Below are 12,463 nucleotides of genomic sequence, written 5' to 3'. Positions count from 1 at the left end.
ATTTTTTAAAAAGTGGGTCGCTGCAAGTTGCCCAAGTCACACTTGACCACATTTAGGATTCTCACAATTTAGTGCAAATATCTGAACTCTTCAACAGCCGAGTGAATGTTAACGACTGAGGATCCTAACATCCACAGGCGGACGCACGGCCCCCTCGTTTAATTAACGACACAATGTGAATATGTGGTATTTAGGATTTTATAGTGGCAGAAAATTGTTTTTTTTTGCAAAACAAATCGTGTTCACTTCCCAAAAGATACTCTGCTATGGAAATCCACAAAAAATGTCTATGTCTGAAACTATGGACTTGATGTGAATTGCTCACCAGTGAGTAAATTATACATTTGGATATTCAGTTCGATATCTTATCAAGCACAATTAAATCTTGAGCATTCACCTAATATTAGTTATCATATCGGATGTCTTTATAACATTTCGTAAAGCTGCAACAGTCAAGATTCCAGAACTTGTTTAAAGTGTGGCCGTGTTTTGTTTAGACAAATGAGACTCCAACTGGAACAATCAGATGAACCACTCATTTCTTGTTTTGCTTTTCAGTTCTGGGTCATTTCATGTTATTTTCACAAAATGCATGCCATGTACCGAATTGCTGTTATCACAGCCACAACAAATATTTGTTTTATCAAGCGCTGAGATGAAGCATATTTAATTGCCAAAAGAAATCCTCCAAGGCACACTGCGTTTAACCCGTCGCCGCTTGGTGCGAGGACAATGTCTTCATATAATAAACAGTCCATATTCGTACTGCCACAACCTAGCACACTTGGCCGTGGTTATTATTCTTCTTCATTGCAATTATTATGAAAGATGTGGCCATTAGCTCTTATACTGCAAAAGCGTGAAGGTGAAATAATTCATGAAACCGATTGCAAGTAAAAGGCACTTGTATGCCAACCATGAAATAAGTTACTTGAACTTATCAATTTGCTATAATAGCCCATATATATTATTTATCTTACTTTCCGAATGATATATCTTGCACTGAGGCACATGGCAACCAATTTTCTATGAAACCACTGAGAAATCAACGAACACTGGGGAACATCCCATCAACAATATCACAAGCCTTCACCTGATATCTGTCACAGGTCTATCTCACACAACCGCTGGACTGTGCTCATCTCAATCAAGTGCTCTTACCCTGCCTGATGAATATAAGAAGTCACAGCCGAGTTCATTTCGTGTAAACGAATGCAATTGGGCAATTACCATTGTCAAGTTGCTGACGCAGCTCCTTGACTTTGGTGTTGGCGCCTGACTTGCGGTAGATGCCCTCTGTGTAAAGGCCGTGGATTTCGATGTAGTTGAGCAGCTTCTCCAGCAGGAAAGGCACGCTCCGATCAGGGCCGGTCAACCGGAACAGGTCAACGGCAAACTGCTTTCCTGTCATGTCCCCACCGGCCTGTAAATGGTAACGCACGCGGCATCAGATAAAGCAGCATTTCTTATACTTCATTGTTTATTTTTTACCAGGTAAGGCCCACTGAGCTATTTAGCTATTTTTCACAAGTGACCTGGCTACAAATTATAGGTCAACAAAATGGCTTTCACGTGGAAATGTATAGCAGCCAAATACTCTAAAGTGCATGTTTCTAATTGTGAAGGGAAAAACCGGAGGACCCGAAGAAAAATCCACGCGATCACGGGGAAAACATACAAACTCAAAATATACAGAAGGCTTCGTCGGGATCGAACCCACATCCTCCTGTATACCAGGCCACTGGCGCCCTCTACATCCACATGCCTCTGCACATTGTCGGCGTCATCTTCATCACCAGCAAATGTTTATCCACTGCTGGATGATGGCTTCTCCATGCCATTGCCATCCCTCATCATCCTGGGATGCCACAATTCATCTCAATCCTGGACATGAACTGATCTCATCATCGTACACTCGGGATTCCATGTTGTACGTGTCTTCATTTAACATCTTAATTTTGGTGATTTTTGTCAGCAAATGAAGTGCTTTTTTTGTACAAAGCCCACCTTTGAAATGTTTTTCTTAAATACAGATGAGCTCTTTGCAGATAAAATATATTCATAAAACACACCTTTTTGTTTGCGTTGTAATATCCCGTACACCTCCTGGTTGTTGATGAGTAGCATTTCTTGTGGCACGCAAACTTGCAAGCTGAAAACACAAACGGAACACAACGGAATAATATTTTAATCTACGTAATGTAATCTCTCCATCTGATGACGACCGATTGTGTTGCGATCGAAACGTCGTGAGTTTTTGGTTTTTATAAAAAAAGATACATTTTTTCTTTTATTATTTTCTATCTACGTGACTTTACCGAAAGAACCAAAGAAAATGTGTAGGCGTTTGCGGTTGATTGGAAAATGCAACATGATACAAAATATCCCCAATCATCTACATTAGCAAATAATAAAGTGGGTTAGAGTTTGGCAATGACCATGACAAGAAAACACTGCAGTCAATAAAAGCAGTACGAATGCGAATAGTTCCCTGTGGAGGCCTACCGAAAGATACAAGATTGCCAACACCGATTAGCACTGTTGGCTACGTACGGTGCGAAAGCAGTTCGACAGACATACATACAACTTGTACAGCTCAGCTGACAAACAGCCTGGCCCTTTCTCCCGCTGGTGTCTATCCTCACAGCTCGTGTTACAAAACGTAACTCAAACGACATCTCCCTAGGTGTTCACAACTCAATTCCGAGAGCAAAACTGCTCTTTCAATCCCAATGTGTGCAGGACCCCATCATCCAAAACAAATGCAATGATAATCCAGCATTATTAAATCCACTGGTTAGAAACCCCTGGGCTCCCTCCAACCAACATCCCTGACCTCCCATTCCTCTGCCCTTTTTTCCCCTAGCTCTCTTCACTTTTCCACTCCACATCATCCCACCAACCCCTCACTCACCCCCCCTGGCTCCTCCTAAACAGCCCACACTCTGCTATGGTAGTGGCCACTAGGTTGAGGCACACAGCAGCCGTTCATATTATTCAGTGCAGGCAAATTTAGCAGAAACATTTCCCAGACCATCCAGTATTTGTACATTGTTTCTTGAGTCTGATTTCTCAGCATATTCTAAACAAAACATATGCATGGCTGGACCAACAACTCTACGTTGTTGTAACATAGACCACCACCCTATCCAGTCTCTATACACATGCATATTAACACATACATAATTATATTTTATGAAAGTCACTTCATGTTTTTATGTACCCGTATACATAGATGCAGAGGTAAGGAAAAATAAAATTAGGCCACAGTATTAACTCAAAATGGGTTTGGTTTATGTGTTGGCAGAAATAAGTGGCAGCCTGATTTTCTATGGAAAAACAAATTGGTATTAATTCAGAGTAATTCAGTAGGCAAATATAGACCACAACTGCCTTTGAGCCAACATTAGGCACAAAGGCCCTCGCGGTCTCATTAAATGCGTTCATCAGAAACAAAGAGACACTGGCATTCCTCAGCGGAATTTTATGTACGTGAGTCAAGGTCAAAGTGTCCCACGTTCAAAGGAGCATTGGGCATTGGGCGGCATTTGTCTCTGTTTGGCAGCTTCCAGCTAGTGGAGAGAATTCCAAATTACCAACGTGGAAGGGCCACTCTGTTCACAGGATAACTGCTCACTTCTAACAAAATGGTACTCATTTTGTCCCCCTCAAAGGGGCTGTAATAACCCCCAGCAAGCAATTGAACAAGCAACTCCTGATTTTGAGTTCAGTGCTCTGATTCAGGACCACACAGGCTAATCTGAGCAAGTTAGACAACATTTCGGCCACAGATTTCTACCCAAACATGTATCGACTGGCAGAAAAAACCTCCATCGTGGCAAATCTCGGTGTATTGGAACAAGAACAACACAAGAAACAAAGCAACAATACGATTTAGACACAATTGATACAATTACAATCATTAAGTCAGCCAAAAGAATGTCAATGTTTGACAGTTCGGAAGGTTTCCATGATAACCAAACATGAGGAATAAAAGTACATATGAAATGAGAAAATGCTTATACGGGCCATCTGACTTGTTTCAACATATATACTGAAACATGCCAGACAATTCTAATGGTGTACACAAAACCTTGAAATCAGAAATAAGCCTACCCACCACTCCCCCAGCTGTCCTTCCTCGGCTTCTCTCCAAAGCCTCGTCTTCCTCCTCCTGCCCGTTTATCTGATCCCTTCCTCCCTCCCTCCTTCCCTCCTTCCCTCCTTCCCTCCAACTGCCTCTCTCTCCCTCACCCTCCCAGACACACTGGAGGTCATGAGCTCCATAAGTCACCGTTTCAACATTTTAGTGTCTCATGTAAACTAACAGCTGTTCAAATACAGAGGAGAATACACTATCAACAATGATTTATACGTTTTCCTCCCTTTGTAACATTTTAAGGTCAATATGACCGCAAGGCCTACATGACCTTAACGTCTACGATCTTAAAATATTGTAAGGAATCTCGAAATGGCTTCTTCTTGAATTAACTACCTCCACAGAACCTCATTGTGGGATTACAATGCCATTAAATTGCAATGACTAGAAACAAGAGTTGTACCTTTCAAAGAAACGTCTTGTTTTAACGTTATTCTCGCATAAAGTCCACAACTATTGTACCGAGTTCGTTGGGCTTGCTGTGGGGCTTGAGAGGCACACTGTACCCGCAGTGTTATTACAAACTTGGCTGGATTGGAGGCACCCACCTCGGCAGACGTATCCACGATCCATGATCCAAATGCGAGTAGCGCACGCCTCGCAGAACGATGGGATGTTGAACTGCACCGTACGGAATTGATGGCCGTTATGCTCCACCACCTGGTCCAATGGGCAGCACAAGCGCAGGCACGGACGGGTAAGCTACGGCCACCGCCACAAGCAGAGCCGAAATTCACAAACTAAAATACAAACTCCATCTGAAGCATGACTGGTTCCCTTCCATGAGACTTCTCTCACAACACAGCATGGGACACTATGAGATCTCTTTTACCAGTGGCAAAATATAATGGTAGGTTTTTACCCTTTTAACTGGTACAAAACTGACACCTTTATTCAAGGCATCATGTTTGCAATGACCACAACACAAGTAGTCAATAAAGCAAACAAAATAAGCAACTCTGATAAGGATAATAATATGCACTGTCCTTGAAGTTGATTGGCCCACACCCGAGACGGCTTTCTTTAGAGCCTAGTCCCCATTGGTGTAGGGCCAGATGACACCAGAAGGCGTACAACTCAAAAACAGTGCAATATCAGAGTATTGAGAGTTCGGGGTAAACATTTACACTATGAGATCTCTTTTACCAGTGGCAAAATATAATGGTAGGTTTTTACCCTTTTAACTGGTACTTCTTTTTGTTTGCTTTATTGACTACTTGTGTTGTGGTCATTGCAAACATGATGCCTTGAATAAAGGTGTCAGTTTTGTACCAGTTAAAAGGGTAAAAACCTACCATTATATTTTGCCACTGGTAAAAGAGATCTCATAGTGTAAATGTTTACCCCGAACTCTCAATACTCTGATATTGCACTGTTTTTGAGTTGTACGCCTTCTGGTGTCATCTGGCCCTACACCAATGGGGACTAGGCTCTAAAGAAAGCCGTCTCGGGTGTGGGCCAATCAACTTCAAGGACAGTGCATATTATTATCCTTATCAGAGTTGCTTCTTTTTGTTTGCTTTATTGACTACTTGTGTTGTGGTCATTGCAAACATGATGCCTTGAATAAAGGTGTCAGTTTTGTACCAGTTAAAAGGGTAAAAACCTACCATTACAGCATGGGACATTAGAGACAGTGGTGTTCCATCTGTGTTTGCTGCATGAAAACGCAGTGTTGTTGTAATAGCATTGCAGGTCTGGGACAATTAATGACGAGTGAATTTAAAGATACTTGCATAAGCAACATCAAGAGTCAACGTGTGCCTCCATATTCAACAGAGCATCAGGTGGTGCTCCTCTCGATATATATGTATATATATTCCGAAGTCAATGAGGAAAAATCTGTATTCATATGGCACGGACCAGTATACATCCAAAGGTTAAAACCACCGCTGGGTTCGTTAAAAAAGTTCTACTTTATTGACCCAGGAGAGATGAGTGGGCTGCGTCAACACAAAACTGGGATTTTAGCCATCAGCCTTCTGACTGTGAATCTTGGTCTGCTGCCACAGCACCACGTGGCCAAATGCACATGAGCTTTTCCCCCTCCTCCTCCCAAAGTAGTTTTGACACTTGTGTGGAACAGATGGTCTCTACTCACATGTCATCGCCTCGGGCCCTGATAGCCTCAAGAGGTATTGGAGCTGGTGATGATGTAATGCTCCCACCACAGCTATGGGCTGATGAGGACCCGACACATTTAAATAATATACAACACCCTAACCATGAGGCCGATGATCATCAGCAAAGGTCATTATCTCGCAGATATTTACCAAAATAAAGGCCCCACAACACTCTTTGTAACACTGAACACTTACGCCATCAGATTCTTTCTTCCTTTTCTTTTTCCTTTCGTTCTTGGGAGCCTGAATGAGAAACCCAACACGCGGTAACGATTTCATTACTCCACTCGCCACATGCGCAATGAACACTCGGGGCAGGGGGGGTGGCGAATATCTATACCCACAACACACATCACAAATACACACACTTTAAAAAATAATTTCCAAAGTTACTTATTTACAATGCAAAAACAATGCGGTTTTGTATCCAAAACCACGTTTATGGATACAAAAATATGACTATGTTAATTATTCAAAATTAATTTAACCGTAAATATTTTTTTTAAAAAGCCGAATTAACATACCATCATAACTGCATTGTACAAAACAATTTATCAAATAAATGTACATATAATGTAATATGGGAAATAAAAGTCGACATTACAAATCATTTTTATAAACAACTGTACAACATCACATCATCTCGATTGCATTAAACATCATCACCAAAACTACCAATGAGAAGTTATATTTTTAACATTTGCAATGACAAGTCATTACCATCTTGTCCATGACAAACGGCATCCAAAATACGTCTGCTCTTGCAAGCATTGCAACAAGATCATTTAATTGAAAAAATATCAAACATCTTAATTTAATGAAATTTAATGAAGAGTCAGGCTAGTTGGCTGACAGTGACTAGACTGGCTGTTGTTCAATGCTGACGATTCAAGCCGAGTAAAAATAACAGAGGCTATGCGGGTCAAAAATAATAAGATATGTGAGATTTAATAATTTTTTTCAAAAATCTAAAAGGTTTGGAAATTAATCCGCAAGGTTTTACGTGTGGAGTCACCTTTGCATACACAAATAAAGAGCCACAAACGGCAGAACAATGGCAGAGAGTATCGGCTGTTACCTTGGTGACATTGGAGTCGTCCAGGGCCTGGCACTTGCCCATGAACTGCACCATGAACCCACTGAATAGGTTGATGCACACGTTGTTGATCTGCATTTTGTCCGTGACGTACGGTCTTTGCCGCACCGTCTTGTCCAGAACTTGCTCAAAGTTGCTGATGAGGTCTTTGTGCCGCATGCAGATATCTTCATTGTACTGTGTAAAGAGGGTGAAGAGTAAGCCCATTAAGTGATGCCTTTTACAGCTTGGAAAAACCATCAATAACTACTGCATCAACTCGTCAAAGTCCTCATTTCAGCAGGGAGACACTCAACGTGCCACCATTTCTTATTGCAACAGCAGAATGAGTTTCAGGAGTAAATGTTTATTTTGTTAAATTACTCTTTGGTTCTTTAGGTAAAGTCACGTAGAAATAAAATAAATGTAATAATAGAATACGACGTTTCGATTACAACACAAGCAACCGTCATCAGGTAGAACTAAATTTGAGAGAAAGACAAAACACAGACACGGAGACACACAGACAGACACACAAGCAGATAGAGACAACACAGAGACACACAGAGAGACACACACCATAGACACACAGAGACTTTACCGAAAAAACCAAAGAGTAATTCCTGCAGTCACGAAAGCTTCAAATCAAGTTTGTTAAATTAGTTTCCAAATGCAAGATTCTGGCTGAGACACTGACACGTAGTGACTTGCTTTTAATAAATACATCACTGCGTCTTTAAATATCACTTTCAAGGAGGTAAAATGACATGGCAGCAATGGGAATCAAACGAACTCACTGGCAAGCAGACTTATCATGAGGCAGTTCAGTTTTGGAATACTTGAGCTCAATAATGTCTGGATGCAGTTATCAAAACGAATTATGTTAGAACCGGCACAGCTACAACTGTCAATTCAAGGTTTCCATCAATAATATGTATAAACAAGTACTTGCATATCATTACGCAATCACACTGAAATGTAGGTAATGATAAAATGTGCATATATTTATCAAAAATATTTTAAGTTAAAATAAATGTAAAAATTGGATGCTTTGATATGATCATATATTAATGAATAAAGTACATGTTTGGCTAAAATCACACGCAATATGTTTAGAAGATTAATGTTATAATTTATGTAAACCACAATGTTTTAATTTCAGTAGATGTGCAATGCTCATCAATGCATAACACAAGTTTAAAATTTAACAAAATTCTGATTTAAGAATTACACGCGACTGATAAATGCACGTTTATGGGTGGTCCTTCACTAAACATTGCTTTGTTACCTTTTAAACAAAAAATGAGCAAAACAAACCTGGCACGAATGCCGCATCAAGCAAGAAACATCTCGTTATTATTCAGAGAGAGACGAGAGAGAGAGGAGACGATCCTTAAAGCATAGTTCCACAATTACCTTAACAATTACAAAATTACACCTTCCAACGTAACCATCGACCATGGAGGCCAAGGGTAAGATAATGCCGGGCTCTAAAGAGGACCACAGATTATGTTTTGCTGTCATCCATCCTTCCAGTCGAAAAGGCATCAGCACCCTTCTCTGGTTACTGGGTATCCTGGTCCCAGTAGGTTGAGAGAACGACGGTCCTAGTGCAGCCCCCATGCTCATTACCACGGTGATAATTGCTGCTGTCTGAGCTACAACAAAAAAAAGGGGCTGAGGCGTGGTGGTGCTTGCACCGTCCTCTGATGCAATACTTACAAAGGTCACCCGCGTGTTGGTCTGTTCAAGATTCTTACGGAACTCCTTCAAAGCCTCCTTGAAAATTCCATCGATGTTTTTGCCATCATCAGGTAGCAGATCATTAATCTGTCGATTTGACATCGTTGACAGGTGATGAAGACAACACAATGCAAGGTCATACACATTCTCACCTGCATTGAGAATTGAGAATGACCGACAGTGTTCAGTAGTCAGAACAATGTTTGGAAAAACAATTAATGTCCTTAAGTAAAGTAACCCAAGTGGTAGTGGATGGTAGGCCTGCAAAGTTATATTTGTTAATCACTGCAACAGTATTTTCTAATCAAACACAGCACTCATTCTTCACTTTTCATACAGAGCTATTTAAGTGACTCGTCACCAGGAAAGTTTTCATCCTTACATAAATATGACCATTATATCATGCAAATATTGCATTGATTAAGGAACCAAGTGAATACAATTCTTATTAGTGAAACAAAGGTCTATAAACACAACATTCGACCAAACATGGTTTAATTTATTGTGGTGTGGTGCTTAACATTGCAGTCTCTCAGCTGCCTGCTGATTATTGGCATAAATACACCGATAGTTTTTAGATAATGCTGTGAACTTTCTGACTGGTGAACCAGATGAAGCTTTGTACAAGCACCCGTTCAAAGGGACAGGTTTTACTGGGGGAACTGCCATGGATGGCAACATTTTCGTTGCTGTACCGACGAAAGCTATCAAAAAGTGTCAAATGCATGTAAGAAAGTCACTGATACTCTTCAGCCCGTTGTCAGCCCACTGCCGGATGAAGGTCTTCCCATGCCGTTTCATTCATGCGGGTTGTTTAAAGATACTTTGCCACGCTGCTCAGTCATGATGGAGTTAAGGAAACCAACTTAGGTTACCAGGTTCATGGCGAAGTGCACCCAGCACTGCGTGGCACTGCTTCCGCCCTTTCGTGTTTACCCTCAGGCTATCCAGCTTTCCTTCTACTGCCACTCTTACGGCTTCAGCTATCAGGACGCAAAGCAGATACATTTGCATCTGGAAGCATGTTTCCACGCTCTTGTGTTTTTGCCATTCAGAACATCTCTTGGAGGATGTGTATGTTTTGGAAAGGTTTTGTGTGTGGCCTAGCAAAAGCCTCATAACTGGCAATTTATGGTCACAAGATGAAACTTCTTAGAGTTGTTAAATGACTTAATGTAAGTTCTCCCCAACAGCTACACGATGCTGTGTTTGCAGCTCATTGTCAAGTCCGCTGCAGACATCTGATGTTCACATTATCTTGATGCTTTCGCCTTACATGCTGTGTAGCAGGAAAACACAATTTTGGGTACAAAAGCAGCAGGTGGTGTGTTCAGGGCCTGATGTGTAGGTAGTTTACAGGGTGGGGAGGGAGGGTACAGGCAAGATGTATATACCATGCTGTGATTCGGTGCAAACAAAAGTGGAAAAGTGATCTCAACCTGTTCCACCTTAATATAAGAGACGGCAATATGCAAATGTGGCAGATTTTTACTTTGATTTTCATTGTAACTTTTCACCTAAACTGGAATTTAACTCATAATCTCCCCCTTCAGTGTCGTCGTGGTGGCAAGATGTTATATCCCTCGCCTGGTATGCAGGAAGTCGTGGGTTCGATCCCGACCCTAATGTATGTATATTTGGAGTTTGCATGTCTCTGTCCCCATGGTCGCATGGATTTTTAAACGGTTCCTTCGGTTTTTCCCTCCACATTTCGAAACATGCGTTTAGATTATATAACTGCGACTATAAATTCCTACATGTGATAAGCCACTTCAATGAGCCATCATGCGAGGCCAGGTTGCCTCTGCAGCTCAGTGGGCTTCACCTTTGAACATAAGAGTTTACTCAAGTAATGCCTTGGCCTCAATGAAACCTCTGAAAGATTGAAACTTTACAGTGGGAAATTAATTGGTACCTTGCCCTGGAGGAAACCGATCATCTGCTTGAGGTTGTCGTGTGACGAGATGACCTGTGCATCTGAGTGTTTGCTCTGCGCGGATGAGCTGAGTAAGTTGCTGATCTTGATGCTTTTCCTTCGTTGCACCTTCGGCTGCACAGGAGCAGCGGGGGCAGGAGGCTGCGGCGGCCTCTGCTCCGCCGTGGGTTTTGTTAAATCCTCAGACTTGGCACCACCGTGCTCATGCCATTCTGAAAAAACGAAACACATGGGCGCGCACACCCCTTTTATTCTTATTGTTACTCGGCTTGTTAACCCAGAAGGGCCTCACTGAGTCAGATGACTCGTTTTCACACTAGGGGGGCGATTATTGCAATGTACAGTAATACCCCAATTTACATCTCCCCTTGGTACATCGGTTCACAATGACGTCATCACTTTATTAATACCACCAACTGATTTGTGGTCGCGTCAACCCCATGCTTACGTCGCTGACAGCATCATCCACCCTTTCTCGTATCCGTCGCCTCAGCCTTCGCCTCCAACCTACCTTGTACACGAACTACTTTGCAATGCACATGAAGAAATATACTGTATTGTAAAGTAGAATAGACTATTTACGTACAGTATGTGGTCGATTTGGAAAAACTGCTTTGATTTACGTCGTTTCTAAAAGCGTCGTCGCACTTTTCAGGAACACATCCCCAGCGTAAACCGTGGTATTATTGTACTACTGTACATTCAATGCAATTCAGACATTACATCTTCACCACTGGTTCTGCCAGTGCTGGTGCTTAGGCCGGCGGGAACTACCTTGTCTGCTGCCCATGGTGGATTCCATGGAGTGGAATTCCCGTGACTGGACGTCTCGCCTTGGCGCCTCCTCCTGCTCCGTCGCTTGCAAAAGGCTTTCTTTAGAAACCTTCTTCTCCACTTTCATCTTCTGCCCAAATCCCCACCGCTTGGTTCGCACTGGGCTCACTCTGCATAGGTGAAGGCAACAGTTAGCAACAAAACAATGCTCATTGCTGAAATAAACGGTGACTATAGCACTGCTGACGAAGTTTGTAAATAATCAGCACTTAAGTGAAGTGTCCACTGTCTTTGGTTCTTTCGGTAAAGTCACGTAGAAGGGAAATAATAAAATAATAAAAATATAAAACAATCAAAATCTCTCAAATTTGAATTTTCTTGCTGTGGTTTTGACACCTGATGATGATTGCTTGTGTTGCAATCGAAACGTCGTGAGAATTTTTTTAAAATATATTTTTATTATTTTATTGTTTCCCTTCTACGTGACTTTACCGAAAGAACCAAGAATATGAATCCCTGCAGTCACGAAAGCTTCAAATCAAGATTGAAGTGTCCACTGTCTGTGATCAATTAGACACAGAAGGCCACGTGATACCCATGTCAACAGCAGACCACAGTGTATGCAGCTGTTTTGGTAAAAGTCCCACATTTTA

At 41.6% G+C, this 12,463-nt stretch overlaps 1 protein-coding gene across 8 annotated transcripts in view; it reads right to left on the bottom strand.

Annotated features, from left to right (window-relative positions):
• The window catches only part of LOC144953668 (unconventional myosin-IXa-like), a 192,078-nt gene that overhangs the window by 12,587 nt on the left and 167,028 nt on the right, over positions 1 to 12,463 (bottom strand). For all 8 annotated transcript variants that reach the window (XM_078884247.1, XM_078884257.1, XM_078884251.1 and 5 more), the window contains 8 exons: positions 11,811 to 11,980; positions 11,016 to 11,248; positions 9,080 to 9,187; positions 7,361 to 7,555; positions 6,478 to 6,525; positions 4,708 to 4,819; positions 2,073 to 2,152; positions 1,231 to 1,423 (listed from right to left, as the gene is read on the bottom strand). In XM_078884247.1, coding sequence (XP_078740373.1) covers positions 1,231 to 1,423; positions 2,073 to 2,152; positions 4,708 to 4,819; positions 6,478 to 6,525; positions 7,361 to 7,555; positions 9,080 to 9,187; positions 11,016 to 11,248; positions 11,811 to 11,980 — 1,139 coding nt within the window. The remainder of the gene's footprint in view (positions 1 to 1,230; positions 1,424 to 2,072; positions 2,153 to 4,707; positions 4,820 to 6,477; positions 6,526 to 7,360; positions 7,556 to 9,079; positions 9,188 to 11,015; positions 11,249 to 11,810; positions 11,981 to 12,463) is intronic.

The sequence above is a fragment of the Lampetra fluviatilis genome, chromosome 3 (genome assembly GCF_964198595.1).
Source record: "Lampetra fluviatilis chromosome 3, kcLamFluv1.1, whole genome shotgun sequence".
In the NCBI taxonomy this organism is placed as follows: domain Eukaryota; kingdom Metazoa; phylum Chordata; class Hyperoartia; order Petromyzontiformes; family Petromyzontidae; genus Lampetra; species Lampetra fluviatilis.
The sequence above is the reverse complement of the archived record's forward strand: the minus strand, read 5'-3'. Positions and strand labels throughout refer to the sequence as shown.